Raw genomic sequence first — 21935 nt, forward strand, 5'->3', positions numbered from 1 at the left:
CTCTGACTCACCCATAATATTGCAACACAAATAAACAAATATGGTCTGATGACCTTATGATCTCTAACTAATATTACATTTGCAGATTTGATCAGTTGAAATTTAATTATATTATTCTATCTTTTTTTTTCAATCCAAAAAATTAAAAGTGACTCTTGATTTATCTCTCACTGGTTTTCCCAAAGTTGTGTAACACTGCAGATTCTCAGTGCGCATGTCTGTGAAGGGCAGGTTTGTATACAGTTAACTGCGAGTTTCAAGGGCGACCAGAATAAGATGGTTTGCCTTCCTAACACTCAAAAATCACTGAAAAAATCAGCCATGTCTGCTTTTCAAGCTGCATTAGGCTCTAGTTTGCTATAAAGTCAGACAGATTTTCAGGGGCAACCTCAAGTCACATGTCCTGTGCCAGCAAACGTCAGTGATATACCATCCAGTCACACACCCCCTCTGGTAATGCACATACACACAGACTGAACAACTCATGCAGTGTCATTTTGGAATGGCTTATTTCCAACTGTCAACATCTGAGCTGACGAGACCTCTAAAGGATGACAGGATGAAGAGACTGTTGGCCTACAAATGAAAAAGGGAAATCTTTCATGTCTTCTCTGTTATAAAGTAATTTGTTTCATGTATAATTTCTCAACAATTTTTAACGTAAGTAATTATTTCTCAACTATTATTTCAAATGTGAGAAACAATCCCTGCTTTACCATAATACAATAGACTGTGTAAAGGTAAACTGCACTCAGTATAATTGTTTCATCTCGCCAGTTTTCTCTAGCGTTACGTTGGCAGACCATTGCAATGGACTTTAAACGTTTGTCACATCGGACATTGATGTTTCTGCTCAGGGCCAAGTGTCTGGTAAACTAAATTTTCAGTGTACCAAAAAAGGACAGTACATAATTGAGATCAGTTTTGCATTCCAGTTCCAGGTATTGTAAACAAGCAAATTATAAAAGCATTTCTCAGCTTTCATGTCCAAAAACCTGAAAAGTTCATGTAATTATACTCTGATAAAATTGCACATGACTTCAAAAAAAAACCAAAAAACAATGCTTTAGTCAACTCCTCTATGTTTAAACATTAATAGTTTTACCATAAGCAAAGGGAAATGTCACAATATATCTCTTGTTTTCACAAATTTCAGAATTGTTAAGGACACTGCATACTTCCTCAATGTGTACTAGGATTAAATTGTACGATCTAACAGTTTTCAGGCAGTTAAATTATGTTTCTGCAGCAAATCTGATTCAGAACAAGTATCAACTTTCAAACAAGTGAAAAATATCCTAGAAAATCAGGGTTTCCTTTTTGTTTTTGTTCTTTTTTTTCTTCTTTTTTTCCAGAGTGGAATTATTCACAAAGTTGTGCAATGCTATATTTCCCCAGTTCATTTGGTCTGTGCACGTTGTGCATGTCTGAGGAAAACAAACTATGAGGTTATGTTTAGTGAAAGGGGAGGACCACAGTCAGGGGTGTATAAGTAGATCAGCCTCTTTGCCTGCTGTTTAACTCTCAGTTTTGATAAAGATTACGATTCCACTTAGATATCAGCCATGTCTTCCTTCAAGATTGCAGTACGCCTGGCTCTCTTAGCCATGCTGGTGATGGTTGCTGAGTCCTCATGGGGCACTGGTAAGTTTGTATAATGTCTTAAAATGGTATGGCCTTTCAGTCGGGGGGGGGGGGTGGTTGATTTGCTATTTTTTAACAGGGGGGCTAGTACAATGGCGTACAGGTGGGATGGCCCAATGGTCACTGACACTACTCTATAGAATATACAGGTGGATGGCAGGTTAACAAGGGGGATGCATTTTGGTCATTTTTCTGACAAGGGGGATGGCATCCACCTCATCCCCCTACATCTGTTTTTATACCACAGTTCTTCACCACACCATTTCATAAATATATAGTATGAAAGCTCTCCGATTTTGTTTATCTGTCAAGCTGTTTACTTATGCCAAAAGCCTAATATATTTGTTTTTCTCTCATTCATTTACATAGGCCAGACCAATTCTTATAACTATGATATCTCCAAAATGTCTGAGCTGACAAAACTGTATAACTCCAAAGTGTATGAGGCTGAAAGAATGAAGAGACCATTGGAAGGTTTGTCATTCCAAGCTGGAGCCCTCAGCCACTCTGGAGTGAGGTAATATTATAAATGTCTTACGTACTTCTATTTATAAATGAACTTGTGATTGATTCTAAATATTAAATGTGGATGTGAATGTTACAGAATATTTGTACATGTTTGGAAAGCTCTAGAGAAACAGATTTGATGCTTAGGCTATATATAAATGCTTAAGGCAGTTGTTCTGAATCACGGTGCTTGATTTTATGCTAATATGAATTCTGTCCCAGAGTGACTTTGGAGGATGGCACTAAATGGCTGATCCATAAGGGAGAAAACTATGGCATCTCGTCCCAGACCGTGGTAGTGGCTGCTCGTCACATGAACTCCAAATGGAAGGTATGGGAGTTCTAAATGCCATTTTGCCCTAGAAATATTTCAGATGCCTATAATTTACTATGTATGTATTTGTTTTTTTGTTTATTATTTACTTACTGCTTCTTTATTTTTAATTTTACAGGTCATTGAAGTGAAAAATTTCAGAGGGTCCAAGACTGTCTCTGACTTTGTCAAAGCTGGAGGCACCGACTACAGCCTCATCTTTGATAACTGTCACGATGCCTCGGGGCGGATGATGGACCAGTAAATTTCAAGATTTGTGTAAATGCTGTTGTACTGAGCTTTTTGTACAATTTCTGTTGAGCTGTTTTTATATATGCACTGTATTCATGAAAATTCTGTAGAATAAATGCATGCAAGATGCTGTATCATTACTTTAACCTGATTTTTCCTCGCTAACTAATAAACCTCTGGTGCTCATTCACTCATCCGTTGATTCATTCACTTCATTCGTTTCACACATTTGTGAAATATACTCTATGTGTGAAATACTTACATATACATCCTAGTATTTTTCTACCATAAAAATGTCTCCATGGCTCTTACTGTCTGGCCCATAAAAAAAAAAAAAGATGAGTTTATGATCGAATGGTACTTCCAAACTCACTCGCAATATGAAAGGCAATTCTACGCTGCTCAGACTCCACTCTCTGGAATCTGCAGAGGTGGACAAAGCACACAACCCCATTACTTAAGTCAAAGTGTAGATACTCCTGGTCAAATAATACTACTCCAATACAAGTAAAAGTTGTTCAGTTAAATTTTTACTTGAGTTAAAGTACTGGAGAACTTGCTTTTGAAAATACTTAAGTATTCAAAAGTACATTTTCTTTTTAATGTCAACGCATTGTTGTATTGTTGCCACAATGCATTTATAGAGCCTAATGACTCTGAAACAACCTACTGAATGCACTGACTTGCTTGTAGAACCTGTAGAATAAAAGGCTTGTGGAATATACTACAAAGCCTATACAGACACAGTTGAATCGAATGCTTCTTCTATAAAAGACAGTGTATAGCTTCAGTTAAACAGGCCCTAGGTTAACTCAGATTAGCCTTAAAAGGATAAATACGTCATAATGTTGTAGGCTACGTTCATTTTACTTCTACTACATAGCATTGCCTGACATGTGAAACAGCTGGATGACCCTCGTCGCCGGCTCACCGCTTGACACCGCCCCCGCCCCCGCCCCCATTTGTACTCTCGTCCTCTCGTTTTATTGACATTGGGTCCTATGTGAATCGAATCCACTGCCTTCGCGTGACCTTACCAGTAGTACTGTGTTTGTCTGACAAGATTAAAACATATATTTCTGAAATGACTTTTGTTAGTAAAGTTAACTCGGCATTTTGCTGGCTAACTATTACTATGCGTCAGCAGTGGATTCACACAGGACCCGATGTTATGTCCCACATGTTTTCCAAGCTAACTGGATTCCGTACGTGTTCACACGCTGTGTTAACAGTAGCAGTTGTGGTCTCCCTCTGTCACCAGATTCGTCACACATTCACAAACATATTAATCGCGATTTTCAAGTCGCATATCATATCTACTGCGGCAAATATAATTGTAAGCGTTAGGCGAACACAGCGCGCGAACGCGTACGGGAGGCAATTAGCTTGAAAACCGGTTGATTTAAAAAATTTCAGACATGGACTTAAGATATGGCCATGGCTGCTCTGGTGAGGAACCTTTATCTTTATCATCTTTATCTGCCGTAGTAGTAGTCATCAGTAAAACCGTTAAGTTCAGTTGTTAAAAAAATGCAGCCAGCACTTGACTGACAGCATTTTAGTAGGTTACTGTGACTGGTTTTTGCCCTGTGACAAACCCAATATGGCCTATCGCATTTTAGAAAAAAAAATTTCTTCCGCTGACTTCAAAGTTATGCTTTGAAGCATTATGTAACGAGAACCTTCATAGAAATGTAGTGGAGTAAAAGTACAATAATTGTCTTTCATATGTCGTGGAGTAAAAATCATGAGTTTCCAAAAAAAAAAAAAAAAAACACTCAAGAAAAGTACAGATACTGAAAAATGTAAGTACAGTACACAAGTAAATGTACTTCGTTGCTGTTCAGCCCTGGTAATCTATAGGCTAGTTTTTGTTGTTGTTGTTGTTGTTGTTTCTGTTTTTTGTTTTTTTTTTCATGCTATCATATGGATTGTATTTTTTCAGATCCTTTTTGTTTGTACTTTGAGTAACTTGTGCTCTGATCAATCATCACCACACGTACTTTCAAAACTGACAGAATAAACATTCTTCTGATTGTGTGCAATAACCAATAAATTATTATAATATTCTCTGTGTGTGTAGATTGAATTTGCTCATGCTTGCTTTTCCCAGAAGTTCACAGGCAGAGTCAACTGTTAAAGCATGAATCAGAGCTTGGACTCTGACTCACCCATAACATTGCAACACCAAATACAAATAAAAAAATATGGTCTGTTGACCTACTAATGTCTAACTGATAGTAAATTTGCAGATTTGATCAGTTGAAACTTAATTCTTCTTTTTTTTTCTTTTTTTTTTCAATCCAAAAAATTAAAAGTGACCCTTGATTTATACCTCAGGGGTTTTCCCAAAGTTGTGTAACTCTGCAGGTTCTCGGTTTATCTCTGTGCGTGTGTGCGCATGTCTGTGAAGGGCAGGTTTGTATACAGTTAACTGCAAGTTTCAAGGGCGATCAGAATAAGATGGTTTGCCTTCCTAACACTCAAACTGTGGTAATCAGTGAAAAATCACTGAAAAAATCAGCCATGTCTGCTTTTCGAGCTGCATTAGACTCTAGTTTGCTATAAAGTCAGACAGATTTTCAGGGGCAACCTCAAGTCACATGTCCTGTGCCAGCAAACGTCAGTGATATACCATCCAGTCACACACCCCCTCTGGTAATGCACATACACACAGACTGAACAACTCATGCAGTGTCATTTTGGAATGGCTTATTTCCAACTGTCAACATCTGAGCTGACGAGACCTCTAAAGGATGACAGGATGAAGAGACTGTTGGCCTACAAATGAAAAAGGGAAATCTTTCATGTCTTCTCTGTTATAAAGTAATTTGTTTCATGTATAATTTCTCAACAATTTTTAATGTAAGTAATTATTTCTCAACTATTATTTCAAAGTGAGGAAAAATCCCTGCTTTACCATAATACAAAAGACTGTGTAAAGGTAAACTGCACTCAGTATAATTGTTTCATCTCGCCAGTTTTCTCTAGCGTTACATTGGCAGACCATTGCGATGGACTTTAAACATTTGTCACATTGGACATTGATGTTTCTGCTCAGGGCCAAGTGAGTGGTAAACTATGTACCAAAAAAGGACAGTACATAATTGAGATCAGTTTTGCATTCCAGTTCCAGGTATTGTAAACAAGCAAATTATAAAAGCATTTCTCAGCTTTCATGTCCAAAAACCTGAAAAGTTCATGTAATTATACTCTGATAAAATTGCACATGACTTCAAAAAAAACCAAAAAACAATGCTTTAGTCAACTCCTCTATGTTTAAACATTAATAGTTTTACCATAAGCAAAGGGAAATGTCACAATATATCTCTTGTTTTCACAAATTTCAGAATTGTTAAGGACACTGCATACTTCCTCAATGTGTACTAGGATTAAATTGTACGATCTAACAGTTTTCAGGCAGTTAAATTATGTTTCTGCAGCAAATCTGATTCAGAACAAGTATCAACTTTCAAACAAGTGAAAAATATCCTAGAAAATCAGGGTTTCCTTTTTGTTTTTGTTCCTTTTTTTTCAGGATGGAATTATTCACAAAGTTGTGCAATGCTGCATTTCCCCAGTTCATTTGGTCTGTGCACGTTGTGCATGTCTGAGGAAAACAAACTATGAGGTCATGTTTAGTGAAGGGGCTGGACCACAGTCAGGGGTGTATAAGTAGATCAGCCTCTTTGCCTGCTGTTTAACTCTCAGTTTTGATAAAGATTACAGTTCCACTTAGATATCAGCCATGTCTTCCTTCAAGACTGCAGTAAGCCTGGCTCTCTTAGCCATGCTGGTGATGGTTGCTGAGTCCTCATGGGGCACTGGTAAGTTTGTATAACATCCTAAAATGGTATAGCCTTTCAGTCAGGGGGGATGATTTTTTTTTTTTCTTAAACAGTGAGGATGGCGCAATGTCCAACAGGGGGAATGGTCCAATGGTCACTGACACTACTCTATAGAGTATATAGGTGGATGGCAGGTTAACAAGGGGTATGAATTTTGGTCATATTGCTGACAAGGGGGATGGCATCCCCCCTCATCCCCCTACAAATTACCTAATGCTTTCAGTGTACCAACATGCAGCATTCCAAATATTATGCAATCTATTTTCTTTACTACAGTTTTTAACCATGCCATTTGATATATAATAGGAAAATATTCCAATTTTGTTTATCTGTCAAGCTGTTTACTTATGCCAAAAGCCTAATATATTTGTTTTTCTCTCATTCATTTACATAGGCCAGACCAATTCTTATAACTATGATCTCTCCAAAATGTCTGATCTGAGAAAACTGTATAACTCCAAAGTGTATGAGGCTGAAAGACTGAGAAGACCATTGGAAGGTTTGTCATTCCAAGCTGGAGCTCTCAGCCACTCTGGTGTGAGGTAATATTATAAATGTCTTACGTATTTATATTTATAAATGAACTTGTGATTGATTCTAAATATTAAATGTGGATGTGAATGTTACAGAATATTTGTACATGTTTGAAAAGCGCTAGAGAAACAGATTTGATGCTTAGGCTGTATATTAATGCTTAAGGCAGTTGTTCTGAATCACGGTGCTTGATTTTATGCTAATATGAATTCTGTCCCAGAGTGACTTTGGAGGATGGCACTAAATGGCTGGTCCATAAGGGAAACAGCTATGGCATCTCATCCCAGACCGTGGTAGTGGCTGCTCGTCACATGAGCTCCAACTGGAAGGTATGTAAAATATTATGTTATATATATATATATATATATATATATATATATATATATATATATAATAAATATTTCAGATGCCTATAATTTACTATGTATGTATTTGTTTGTTTGTTTATTATTTACTTACTGCTTCTTTATTTTTAATTTTACAGGTCATTGAAGTGAAAAATTTCAGAGGGTCCAAGACTGTCTCTGACTTTGTCAAAGCTGGAGGCACCGACTACAGCCTCATCTTTGATAACTGTCACGATGCCTCGGGGCGGATGATGGACCAGTAAATTGTGTAAATGCTGTTGTACTGAGCTTTTTGTACAATTTCTGTCGAACTGTTTTTTCATGAAAGTTTGCAGAATAAATGCATGCACAATGATGTGTCATTGCTTTGACCTGATTCTTCCCTGCTAACAAAATAAACCTCTGGTTTGCATTCATTCATCCATTGAATCATTCACTGGTTCGTTCATTCATTTCACACATTCATGAAATATATTCTATGTGTGAAATATTTACATGTATATCCTATTTTCCTACCATAAAAATGTCACTCTAGCTCTTACTGTCTGGCCCATAATAAAACAAATGAGTGTATTATGGGCCAGTCTCTTTCTCTCTCTCTCTCTCTCTCACAGACACACACACACACTCACACTCTCAATAAGAAAGGAAATTGTACTCTGTTGCTCTCCACTCTTTGTTATTTGTAGTTTTTCTGTGTTTGTTCTGTTTTGTTTTGTTTTGTCAGAGAGACGTTCGTGTTACATGACGTTCTGTGTACGTATTACGTATTTCCAAAGGTAGTGAACGTCATGACGTGCACTGTTTGGGTTAGGGGTTAAAATATCTGAACAGAGGAATGAAAAGAGCAGATGAGTTTTAGAAGTACATGCTAATCTCTAAATGCATTTGCAAAGGTAAAACTCAGTCCGTCTTGTCTGAAAGAAGAAACTGCACGCTAAAAAGCACTTGTCATATCTGAGTACTTTATATGAGCTAAAACTAGCCAGTCAGTTTTTCCCAGCTAGTTTAGCTAGACTTCTTAATGTAACCAACGCTAGCGTTAGCTATTCTTTTTACGTTAGTTGACAGTTAAATAAATTCTGCATGCTGGTTAGAGGTTACACTGTACATCATAAGATTTTTGATGAATAAGAATCACTGCAATAATTTTAAGCTGTTCATATGCTTCGGTCTGTGAAATACCAGCTTCCATAAATGGAAACGATTTGTCACTTTCGCGACGCTAGCATGCCAGCTAACTTTCAACGTTCAGCGAAGTAGGTCAGCTATTTACCCCATTCAGCCGAAGCTACAGGCTAAGTCTGTAGGCAACACATTACTACTGAACTTTCTGATGAATATTAGTCTTTTCTGGATTAATATTAGTCACCCAGAGAAGCCACTTGCTTTGGATGGTTGTCTGTGTAAGTAACAGAGAACACAGTAAGATGCTCTTGATATATCCCAGAGCTAAGCTATACTTTTATAGTTGATTGGAGAGTTAGCTTAGTTCGTTAGCCTAGTTGAAATGACCAAGTTTGCACTAAACTACCGAACCGAACTCTTTGTAAATACATTGCGATATCTTAACAACTTGCTGAGTGACTTTAAACAGACCGTTTTCTCACGTGAATGCGACATGTCAGTACCTTATATTTGCGAAAAAGTGAGATACTGTAGTGTCCCACTATGCTACTAATATTAGCTGTGTAACCAGAGTAGCCTAGGGCTAGTTTGCTCAAAGGGAGTTGAAGTTAACCAGATGACACAATGGGTGACTTGAGTGTCATTTGATTGACATATACCTCGACCATAACTTCGTGATAAAATCATTATGAAAATCAATCGGCGACTTGACTTGACTTGAAATGAGTAATATGCTCCAGCTAACTGAACTGATGCTCAGTCTGTATATAAAGGATTTTTTTTTTAATCAAAGTATTCGTGAAGCCTTAAAATTGATACAAAGCTGCTGTGGAAAGCGAATTATCTGCATCATGTGTTCTCTTGTTCTTCCATACAGCCAAGGAGATCAGCTTTGTCCAGAGACAGTTCATCTTGAAAATGAGTAAGAAACCCCCCAATCGTCCTGGAATCACATTTGAGGTTGGCGCCAGAGTTGAAGCACAGGACTACTTACAAAAATGGTATGAATATTGCCAACTTAATCCTTAAAAAGACATGAGGAAAAGTTCATCGGTGACAGTTATGAATGATTTGAATTTCTGTGTCTACTTGGCATTTAGGTACCCCTCACGAATTGAAAAGATTGACTACGATGAAGGAAAGATGCTTGTCCATTTTGATCGTTGGAGCCATCGGTATGATGAGTGGATCTTTTGGGACAGCAACAGACTTCGACCTCTGGAGAGACCAGCACTCCGCAAAGAAGGACTTAAAGAGGAAGAGGAGACGTCAGTATGTATTAACCCGGTCATTTCAACCCATTTAAACGTGGTGAAACAGCACATGCCTCAAAATAAACGCTAATGTCCGTAAGCAAAAATATTACGGCGAGACATTGAATAGAAGATAAGAAGTTAGAGAACTCAGTCTAATATGCATTTAAACGCAAATAGAAACTTTTTGTGTGCCTCACGATGTTTTCCTAAAAAAAAAAAAAAAAAAACGAAAAAAACATATGTTGCAGCAGTTCTGATGAGAAATTACTTTATAATTTAATCACTTTAACCAATTGTTCATGTTATATTTTATAAACGTTTCTGCCAGGAGAGACTCAGCGAGATGAGAACATCTCGCCTTCGTGAGCTTCCTGGATGTACAGAGAGCACAGAGGACCAATCAGACTTACCACAGCCGAGACAAGTACATACATATTCCAGTCGCCCATCTGCCTTGATCTGGCTGTCTTTAACCACTTGTCTCATCAATGTTTGGATTCTTTTCATTGAATTTAAAAACATAACAAATAAACAAACAAAAAAAAAGCTCCAGGTTTTTGTTGAGGCATATCCAGTCATGCTTTTTCAGACTACGTTTACAACCATTTTTGACTTAGTTTGCAAAATGGAAGGTGTTAAGCGGTTCTTGTTTGCTGTACTGTGTTAATTTTGAACTTTGGGGGAAAAATTTAAACCAGGAGTGTTCCATCACATGAAAGATCCTCATTCCCTGACCTTGGCTGATGTAAATTTTGAATGAAGGTTGTCCATTCAGTTTACTTTACTTTTCAAAGGAAATGTTTTTATTTAATTGACAGCAGATTGTCCTCACAAAACTTTTATTAAGTTGTCAGGCCAACTTACTTAATGAAATTCCCCTCAAGATCAATCTTAATTCTTGTTTGAGAAAGAGACACTTCAGTTTTTAATTAATCATCATTTATATAACACCTATCCATTTATTTTTTTTGCAACCAAACAGCAACATGCCTGATAACGTTAAAACAGATTTGCTCTTGATACTTGAAGGGACATTTTATATGTCATTGCTTTCAGTAGCTTTAACATTGACATGTATTGAAAGTGTTTGTTGAAATGATGAATAACACACAATGCTTAAAGTCTATGTGGCATTTCATCACAAGCATAACTGTGGGTTTCTGTGTAAACCTGAACGTGTGTCTGATTATTTTTAAAGTGAATGATCTCAATTTGAGTGGTATTTTGTTCTCACAGGAACTGAAAGATGGTGAGGAGGTTCTGGCTCGATGGACAGACTGCCGTTATTACCCTGCTAAGATCGAAAGTGTGAATAAAGAGGGTGTGTAAATTTTTGGTTCTTCTTTTGCCACGAACCCTAACGCTGTTGGACAGGACAGAATGAACTTGCATCATTTACTGATAACTGATAAGTTCTTCATTTTTTTTTTCATTTTCTTTACTTCTAGGTACCTACACAGTTCAGTTTTACGATGGCGTCATTCGATGTGTAAAAAGAATCCATATCAAATCGATGCCAGAGGATGCAAAAGGACAGGTGAGTGTGTCAGTGAACTCATTGATCTTGTGTATGTCATTAACTGTGCTATAGTGTGGATAGTTACAATGCAGAATAGGTAGGAATGCATTTTCTGCAAATACCTCTACGTTATTCCTTATCGGGTTGAAGCATTCTGGTATTTCTTAACTTTAACCTCTTCTTCTTTTTCAGAAGGTAAAGTGCACCAGGTCAGAGTTGAGTTGTATTTGAAGGCTGAAGTGCCAAGTCCAGGCAGTGTAGAATTGCAGGCATTTGCTTTGCCACAGTCAGCAAAGAAAGGAAAGCCAGAACAAATGCATCCACTTCCCTTGTGTTATTCCCCCCCCCCCCCACAAAATATGTTCACTTATGTAGTCTAAGGGAATAATGCCTAAGCATGTAGGCACAACTGGCTGTTTCTGCTCAAACACGCAGACCCCTGCTCTGTATTTTAGGACAGATCAAAGGAAATAAGTTTATGTTGTTATACAGAAAGACAGATGAGGTCACATCGAGAAATAGCCCTACGAAGAGCAAAGTAACGTTTTTTTTTTTTAAGGGAAACGAGCGCTTACATCGAAAGTGTCTTTTGTTTTTAGATTTGTACATTTATGAGTCAGATATGTTAATTCATTTCATAGTGTCGATAGCACAGCTGATCATAGCCGTGATATGTATTACTGTTTGCGTTGAAGCAGGACTGGATAGCACTTGTGAAAGCAGCCACAGCTGCTGCCAAGGGCAAAGGAGGCTGCAAGCCACGCACTAGTGCCAACAGCAACAAGGACAAGAGAGAGCGGAGGTCCGACGATGAAGATGATGAGGAGCTTGATGAAGAGGATGACGCTGATTCTGAAAGACTCGGTACTGAGCTTCTCTCCTGTAGAAATATCCTCCGTCAATAATCAGGTGTTGTCTTAGCAACTGACTCCTAATGGCTCGTCACAGTTTCCAGTACATCAGCAGGCCAGTCCATTAGATAAAGCCGTCTGTAATCAGATCTCCTCCACACCCCTCCTTTGAATGCACTGCATTCCTCAGGACATGGATTCTGCAAGCTGTTCGAATTGTTTGAAAGCTCCAACATGGATAGTGGTCCATGCTGATGTGATGGCTTCCCTACTAATATATTTATTCTGTCCTATACATATATGTGTGTGTTACGCGAATATAATCGTATGCATTTTTGCTGGGGAAAAACAGACCTGGAGTCAGCTGGTGAGGAGGACAGCAAGCCATCCGCTGAGGAGCTGGAGATGGCCAAAAGCAAAAGGAGGAGGAACAGGCAACCAAAGGGTTTCTGCCACGCTAAGAAGCCTCGCCTTAACAAAGCAGCAGGTAATGTACTGAGCTCCTCAGTCACTCCACATCCTCCTGCACCGAGAGCGCTGTCCACACATGGTTGAATGGTGGGGATCTCAAAGATGATGGGAAGGTGATATGGGTGGTTTATTATTTATTGTTTATGACCAAGGTTGCCATGAAGACGAACTCGAATGCAAGGAGGAACAGAAAGATCTTCCACTCACTGTTCAGCAGGTGACTCCTCACGTCAGCAAATTGCATCTGCACTGTTTGTCAAACTGTTCGTGTCACGCAGACAAGTGAATTTCTCCGCTCACGTTTTTCTTTTTGCATTGATGCATGTAACAGATGCTTCCATGCAGAGTTGAATGGTAAAGGTGAGAATAGGTTATAAATAGATTGCATAAGTGGAATGTCTTCCACTTTCACTCTTTCTAGTTCCAAAGTAAAGCTAAAGTTTAATTTAGCTCATACCAGGCTACTGTATCAAAAAAACCCAACCTGTTCAAGTCAGAGTGGTGACTACTGACATTAGAGTTTCAGTCGATGTCATAGAAAAGACACTTTTTTTAAAATGTTTTTTATGAACACGTTTCTCTTCAGAGAGCATCAGGAGCAGAGCCCAGCACAGGTGAGGAGAAAGGTCAAAGTGCTGTGTCTCAGAGACACGTGGCCGTCTCCTTGACACCCTCGCCGGGCAGGTCCCGAAGCAGGAGGCTGAAGCATGACTCTGGAGAATCCACCAGCAGCGGTCAGAACCTAGGAGCAACAGGGGAACCAAACTCCTCCACGGGATCCACTCACAGCCCCCTGACAGACACAGCACAGACTGGTATGTGAAGTGGGAGCAGTCTGAACGAGACTCAGGGTCTCTCACTGTACAGAAAACACAGTGTTTGAATAATGAGCTTTACCACTATTGTAACCTCAAAGAAACTACAATCGGATGAAATCATTCTGGTCCGGTGGTTCTGATACGCGGTTGTTTATACATGTGGATACCTAATGTTGAATTAAAAAATAAAAAATGAACATTTTAGTGAATACATACATTTGTTAATTGTTGATCTGTGTGGACTCACGGCAGCTCCTCCCAGCTCACCCAAGCGGAGAAGAAGATCTCAGCGCCTGGCGACAACCTTTGACCCTACCTGTCCGTCATCCCCACACGACAAAGAATCCAACCCCCAGCCCGACCAGTCGGACACCAGTCAGCGTGAGGGTAGGCGACTGATGTCCCTTCCACACAATCCACAATCGGTGTATACACAGCCTGCATTGTGTTTTCCAAGTCGTGGTTAAATAGGGCATCAAGCTTGTAACATTTAGCATTTGGCATTTCCCACGACTAACCTTAAACCCTTAAAAATATGAAATGATTAGACTCGTCAGAAATGTCTTCATTACGAAAGGAAAATATCTTCGTTGATTTTGAATGCCTGTTTCATCTCTCTGCTCAGTTGTGTTTTGTATTGTTTCTATCCTCTCAGATAGAGACAGTAGCTCCATGGTGAAAACTGAGCCCTCACAGCACAACTCCATTACAGCGACGCCTCCCCCCTCTGTCCCTCCCGCTGGAACCACTCAGTATCCAATCACTGAAAAGGAAAAGGTGATGGACCCATTGCCAATCAATCATACAGCAGTGGGAGAGAAATCACCCCTAGTGGGAACAGGTAAGTCTGATAAGTCATGGGCACATTTTTTTTTAAATCATGTTTAAATGTAATAAATAAAATAAATGAGAAGTATATTACTTTACAGTAGCACATGCACAGACGTAAAGAGTTTGTGTGAATGTTTTTCATAATTAGCTAGTTGCATTGAATATAGAAGATGTTTGCATATTGATATCACGTGTTTCTTTTCTTATCTCTCCTCTGCAGCTGCCGGTCTTAAAGTTGCCTCCAGGACTCCCAAATCCAACAAACATGCCAGAGAGCCAAGTACTTTCATTTTCAGCCGTGTTCTCTCTTTGACTTACTTATTGTGCCTCTGTTTAAAGCAATTGTGTTTATTTTGATTTGATTGTATTACATTCTATAAACGTGATGTTGTGTCTCTTCATTTCTCTGCATCCCAGTCATGAACACCAAAAGATCTGATGATCCCACGTCTCCCAACGAGGCTCTCATTGACCTGGACCATAACAAGTTTAAGTGTAAAGTACCGGGCTGTTCGAAAGCTTTCCGGAAAGCCAAGCTGTTGGATTACCATCTGAAGTACTACCACAACACCGATAAGGAGCTGGACACCTCGGTGGGCTCTCCGGACAGAGTTGGCCGCACTAGGGCGACCTCTGCCTCCATGCCCAGCACCACGCCCCTGGAAGTTCCTGACAATAAGAGACGGAGAACTGTCTCCACCTCCTCTTGTACGCACCGGCCGTTCACTGATTCAGTATTTAATGGCTTTTAATACAAGTGTTTTCAAACTGATGTTTGTTAGGACCTTAAGTCGTCGTGTCTTACAGTTATGACACGTTTAGTATTATGCTCAATCTGAGTTAAAGCGCAAATGCATTTGAGTAAGATTTGTCTAGTGGATTCTTGGTTAGCACTAATCCTGTACCTTTCAGGCTGTAATCGTTTGAAGTATGTATCTTTATTTGGTATTAGTTGAGTGAAGAAGCTTTATGAAAAGCCCACCCTTCACTTCCCAAGAAACAAAACAAAACAAAACAAAACAAAAAAAACCCAAAACAAAACCAAAAACACATTGTATTGATTGGCAGTGAAAGCCATTGGCCCGTAACTTGTCTGTGTGCTCTGCCGTGTGTTTACAGCCCTGTCCCCCCAGGGCCACGTCGTACAGCTGGACTGTACAGGCCCCTGTCTTAAGCCTCCAAAGCTGTGCAAGAAGAAACGCTCGTCTGCGTCGGTCAGCTCGGACAGCACAGAGGTGTCCCTGCCCCCACCATCCAGAGAGAGGACGTTCGAGAGCTTGCACGACAAAATCCTGAAGAAGGTCATTGAGAAGGACAAGCACATAGAACCAGGTTGGCTTCTCCTCGCAGACCCTGGGCCAGTTTTTTTTGAAGTTCCATCCAAAATGAGATTGTTCGTCCAGTCCTTAGACAAAGAAGGGCACTTTATCTAGGATCATCTTAAATCTGCCCATGTCATCATTGTGTTTATTAGGATTATGAAGGGTAAAACTGATAGATCAGTAGTCTGTCCATAAGATGTTCAATAGATGTGCATTGCTCTCAGTTTCCAAAGCTTTTAAGCTGAATTCCTTTGGAAGGACAGATGACAGCAGGACAGAGTTTTTGGTTTTTTTTTAAAAGTAACTGAAATACACATCCCATGTCCAGTTTGCTTGTATTAATCCATCTCAGATGCTCAGAATTCAATACAACAGTGCAACAGTCAGCTTTTTTTTTTTTAGCATTAGACCTCATTGAATGCTCAACAAAGGCAGTTTGAAATGGAGGTTTAGGTGAATTTGATCAGGTGAATGTGAAAGACATTTATGAATGTTAGAGCTTGTCTCAAATTTGTGCCAAAATGTGTGAGAGTTTCATACTCACAAAAGCTCTATTTTATCTTCTATTCAGACCAACGCACGTTCAGAACAGACGAACACTCAGCATATACACAGTGTAGTCAAGATGCACCAGTCAAATTTTACCCGAACGGGTTAATTCATTAAGATATTTTCCCTTGCAGGGTTTTGTCTGAAGAATGAGAGAAAATTCAAGCTTGAAGAAAAATGCCAGCTGATGGGTAGGTACATGTGGATGGATTTTCCTTTTTTTTTTTTTCTCCAACGCTACATGCCCTGTCCATCAAAAAAAAACACTTTCAAGCCCGAGTCTTCAAATCGACGCTTCCTTCTTTATGTCTCACAGGCAAGAAGAAAGACAAGGCTCGGAGGGACAGAAAAGAGAAAGACCCTTTCAAAATCAAACAGAAGAAAAAGAAGAAGAAGAAGAAGAAATCAAAACAGTACTGTGAGTGATACGACCGTATGTTTCGACGCGTCGTTTAGCCTTTCTTTGGTGTCCTGCCGAAACCATGCGTTTACGCGGCGATTTATAGCGCGCGATTCAGACCGAGGGGAAGGGGTTACTGTCTGGGGGCTGTGTTTTGTGTGTGTTTTGCGTTGATCAGCGACCTCCTGTTTTCTCTCTTAGGTTACTCAGACCTGGAGGAGGTGTCCCTGGCCTTCCTCGACAGATCCTCGCCTCCCCTTCACCGCTCCTCCGGCAGCGCCTTCTCCGTGCACTCCAATTCCTCCTCCAAACACTCGTCCTACCAGTTCCCTCGCGCCATCCTGTCTGTGGACCTGACCGGAGAGAGTGAGTCCAACACCCTGTCTTACAGACCCCAGTGAACGAATGAATGAAGAGTGTTCTAGAGTATCTAATACTGCAGTGCTCCCGTTGGTCTTGGGAAAAAGTCGTGTAAATTGCGTTGGGTTTGCATAGACTGCAGCAAATTGAGAGCAGCCTTCATTTTTATTGCACTTCTTTTTTTTTTTTTTCTTTTTTTTTTCTTTTTTTTTCAGGTTCAGAGGGGGGAAAATATCAATGTCTGTTACCGTTATATACACAGGTATACTTGATAGCCTGGTGTACTGGACAAAGATTAAGACAAGTTCTGGACTAAATGTTGTTTTAGAAAGAAAAATGCCATTCACGACAGATAGCACAGGACTTGGCTTTAATCCTTGCCTAAGAAACTGGCCCCATGTTACAGATACATATATGCTTTCACCATAGCAAAGTTCTGTCGGCATCTGCAAAAAGAGCTGACTCAGTGTCCGGTTTGTTTATTTATTTATTCACTCATTCATTTATTCATCTTTCTTTGTGATTCTTAGATCTGTCAGACATAGATTATTTGGAGGACTCGACGACGGAGAGCCTGCTGTTTAGCGGCGACGAGTACAACCAGGATTTCGACTCTCTGACCATGGAAGACTTCCAGGATGAGGAGGAGGGGGGCGGGTCAAACGAGATCGTCCGCTGCGTCTGTGAGATGGATGAAGAGAACGGCTTCATGATCCAGGTCTGTGATCGGGCGCTTGTCAAAGCCCCTGCGACAGATACACACACTCCTACACACACTTCTTAAACCAGAACTTTCTAGTGGGTGCCGTCTCCAAACAAAATAACGAGCGAACCTTTTTTCTTTCTCTCGCTGAGTCTCTGTCCCAGGTCAAGTGTATTGTAAACTGTGTCACAAGCAGACGTCTCCGGAGTTCATTCCTAATGACAAAGTTCTGTCCAAAGTATATATCCGTAATTCACAATTCCAGTGCTCGGAACACAGTGAATTGCTCAGTGTTTTTGTTTTAGTTTAGCAATAACACACTTGATACAGCTAAACAAATGTTTTTACGAAGCAAAATGTGCAGCGCTGTCAGTTTGAAGCGCTGGTATTGGGAAAGTCCTGACAGAACGAGGAGAAGGTCAGTGAGGCTGTGAAGAGGCCAGCGTAGATCTTTGACGTGACTCCGTCTGTCCTGTTGCAGTGTGAAGAGTGTATGTGTTGGCAGCACAGCGTGTGTATGGGCCTTCTGGAAGACAGTATTCCTGACCAGTACATCTGCTATATCTGCAGAGACCCACCAGGTAACACACGCACACACACACGAGTCTCTCTCTTCCCTGTCTGAGTTTGGCTACACCAAGCTAGTCACATTTGAAACACCAAGCCCATCACATTTAGCTACACCAAGCTAATCACATTTAAAACTCAGCTGTATTATTCATAGTGTGAGTTGTATGGGAATTTAGGTGGGGAAATTACAATACATGGGTTTTTTAATTATAGACAAAAGATGGTGCATTAGTGATGTGAAAGTGATTATATTAAGCGATTCTCTCTGTGTATCGTGTGTGTGTGTGTGTGTGTGTGTGTGTGTGTGCGTGCGTGCGTGCGTGCGTGCGTGCGTGTGTGTGCATGTGTGTGTGCGCATGCGTGTGTGTGTGCGTGTGCGTGTGTGTGTGCGTGCGTGCGTGCGTGCGCGCGTGTGCGTGTGTGTGTGTGTGTGTGTGTGTCTCAGGTCAGAGATGGAGTGCCAAATACCGTCACGATAAGGACTGGTTGAACAAAGGGCACATGTACGGCCTGTCCTTCCTGACAGAGAATTACTCTCATCAAAACGCCAAGAAGATTGTGGCCACTCATCAGCTGCTAGCTGACGTTTACAGTGTTAAAGAGGTGCTGCACGGACTCCAGCTCAAAATGGACATCTTACAGTAAGAACCCCCTCAATCTTTCCTCTGTATGTGTGTGTTTGTATGCATGTGTTTAAAGGAGAAGATAAATATTTAATGTATTTAGCTTGTGCAGCTAATGTGTTTTCTAAATAACTGTTTAATCCTGCCTTATTTTTACCTGTATTGATAAAAGCTTGTGGAGTAGTATTATTGACATTAAAAATGTCTCGGTGTAATATCGCAAGGAACAAACACAACCCAAGCCTGCACTTGTGGGCACGCTCCTGGGTAAACTCGGACGAGAACCAGCCCATGGGTGGCCTTCCGGACTGCATCCACTTCAGAGAGCACTTAAGCCAGAACGCCAACCCAGACACATACATCACCAGTGAGCACAGCTACCAGAAACCTCCCGGTACAGGTTCAGACCCGCACAGAGAGGAGCAGGGAGCCCAGACTGCCTCGCACACCGTACAGTTTGTCCCAAAGGAGGAGGAGGTAACAAGTCTGTCTCACTGTGATGTGTCACTCAAAGCTCAGCTTCTTGTAAAGGATGTTTTAGGACATCTTCACTTGTCACAGTGCTTTCGGATTGGTTAGGCTCATACTTTAATGTCCTCTCAGTTAGTGATCAGAGAACAATCTCAAACATTATGGGATTTTTTTTTTTTTTTTTTTTTGAGGCTGTTCATTCATTGTAGAGTCCTCGTTAACATTAGCAGCCGTACAAGAGACTGTAGTTCAGCGTGCCTTATTTTTGAGGTGTTCTCTCGTGTACGTATGACTAGTTATAATTTAAAATCATATTTCACAGAGGAAACAGTGTGTCATGTACATAGCTGTAAGTGTTCTGTGTATAACACATGACTTGTTATAGCAGTGTTAGCATATACACGTCTTTCCTTGAATGCATTAACTGTGTGTGTACATGTGCCCACGTGTGTGTGTGTGTGTGTCTAACAGGTCAGCAGTGCGATCTCTCTGTCGGCCAGTGTACCTGAGAGTGGATCTGCTCCAGTGGAGCAGGCCAGAAACTGCCTGCAGTGGCAGCTTAACCTGCTCACACACATAGAAGACGTCCAGAACCAGGTGGCTGGCAGAATGGACCTCATAGAGAAGGAACTGGATGGTAAGACCCGTAACTATATTATCCAAAAAAGACAGTGCAGTTTAACGGAGCAGCAACTACGAGAACAAAAACGAATCTTTATTAAATATTATCTAACTACTTATTCTGTTCATTCACGTTGTACAGTAAACACCTGGGGACCAATTTAAACCATTTTAATACATTTGAATTCATGAAAGATTATTAAAACTTATGTTGCATATGTTGTATAATTTGTTACAATGTCACAGGGTCTAATCTCACCAGACAATGGATGTTAAATATGTTCCATATTTCAGTATGTGGTACATTTTTCTTCTGTTAACTATCACAGGAGGCTGTTTTAGCCACTTAAATGTCTCATCTCAGAGCCGTTATCATGTACGGTAGTTAGCTTTCGCCCTTGCACACCAGCAGAGATGTATGTGAAGTATGGGGTGGAGAATCTTACTGTTAGTGTTGAACTGCTGCTCTGTGTTCGCAGTGCTGGAGAGCTGGCTGGACTTCACAGGAGAACTGGAGCCCCCTGATCCTCTGGCCAGACTGCCTCAACTCAAGTGTCGCATTAAGCAGCTGCTCACGGACCTGGGCAAAATACAGCAGATGAGCACACTGTGTTCTTTTTGAGTGGGCCCACTGGAGCACATCACACGCACTCACGCAGAGACACACACACACACACACACACACACACACACACACACACACACACATATATGCAGGGTGCTCAGTGTGTGTGTGTGTGTGTGTGTGTGTGTGTGTGTGTGTATGTGCCCATAATGGAACGGAGAGTCCTGCTTACGCACACAGGAGTTACAGACACTGAATCACACACGGTGTGTCACAGGCCCGAACACACACTCATACTTGCCGCTGTGTGCTGTTACAATCAAACGTCATGCTTCCATACCAAACAGCAGACTGTTAGAGGAGGGTTTTAACTGTGACATCACTGACGGTGAAGGAGCTGTTTTCTAGTCGGAGCGTTTGGTGAAGTACCAAAACCACAGACACTGTTTCAAAAGTGCTTAGATTAGTTATCACAAAGCATGAACTGAGGTATAAAAAATGTACGTTGTGTGCTGAAACATTTATTACAATTAACAACCTAACATAGCCACAAGTTAGCTTAAACAAAGTGGGGGAGGGGGGGGGGGTTGTCCTCTCAAGTTTCCCCACCTAGTCCCAGATCCCTCACTACCGTAGAGCGTAACACAGTGTAGCACGATATGTTGGAGTTGTGATGCATCTCAGTGACACAAAATGAAATCCCTTCACACAGAAAAATCCCTTTATGTCTGTTGGTCTGGTATGTTCAGTACTGACCAGCAGAAATTTGACAAATAATTTTGCCTTTTTTTTCCTTTGAAGACAAAAAAAAAACAAAAACAAAAAAAAAAAAGCTGGATGTAATGGGTCGAGAAGAATACCTGATAACCTGGGTATTATTATTAATGTAAAGAGTGTACAGGTAGAGGCAAATTCAATGCCTTCCAACTGCTAGGCCGTGAAGTTTTAAAAAAAAAAAAAAGATTATTTTTCCTTTTCGTATTCTACAATTTATGAAGGGGAGGGATCCGTGTTTTGTGCCAAGCAAACATTTCATCCAAGGTTTACAGTGTCCTAAAAGAGAGAACTGTGTGGAATATTACCCAAGAGGAAAGTTATCAGTGACGCAGTTAATGCCCATATGTCGACCTCTATTTATTTATTTTATTTTATTATTATTTTTTTTTTTTAATTTACAGCAGTGGTGAAGAGCGTGTGGTTGAAAACTTTTCTGACTAACAGTGACTTTGGGGAGGTTCCCCGTCTCTCTGTTTAAGTCCATTAAGAGACTAGAGGTGTGCCACAGTGCAGTAAGCTAACTTCCACGCTGGATATATACGCAGACAAGAGAACAGCGTAATGCTATTCTGAAACATGTATGTACAGGTGTTTTTTTTTTAAAACTGTAAAAACGAGGAGAGGAAAAAAAAAAATCTATTAGGCATCTGAGGAC

The 21935-nt window shown here is 40.3% G+C and overlaps 1 protein-coding gene across 1 annotated transcript; it reads left to right on the plus strand.

Moving 5' to 3' along the window:
* Nucleotides 1-8286: 8286 nt before the first annotated feature.
* phf20l1 (PHD finger protein 20 like 1) lies at nt 8287-20612 on the plus strand. The gene is made up of 24 exons (XM_030781470.1): nt 8287-8341; nt 9451-9574; nt 9674-9845; nt 10158-10253; nt 11066-11150; nt 11278-11366; nt 12047-12212; nt 12552-12686; nt 12823-12887; nt 13257-13485; nt 13741-13875; nt 14144-14329; nt 14540-14599; nt 14737-15027; nt 15439-15651; nt 16325-16381; nt 16507-16608; nt 16792-16956; nt 17481-17668; nt 18135-18234; nt 18669-18864; nt 19071-19323; nt 19789-19954; nt 20418-20612. Exons 1-24 carry the CDS (start codon nt 8314-8316, stop codon nt 20558-20560), a joined length of 3444 nt encoding a protein of 1147 aa, XP_030637330.1. The 5' UTR covers nt 8287-8313; the 3' UTR covers nt 20561-20612.
* Nucleotides 20613-21935: the final 1323 nt, after the last annotated feature.

Source organism: Chanos chanos, chromosome 8 (assembly GCF_902362185.1).
Source record: "Chanos chanos chromosome 8, fChaCha1.1, whole genome shotgun sequence".
Classification (NCBI taxonomy): Eukaryota; Metazoa; Chordata; class Actinopteri; order Gonorynchiformes; family Chanidae; genus Chanos; species Chanos chanos.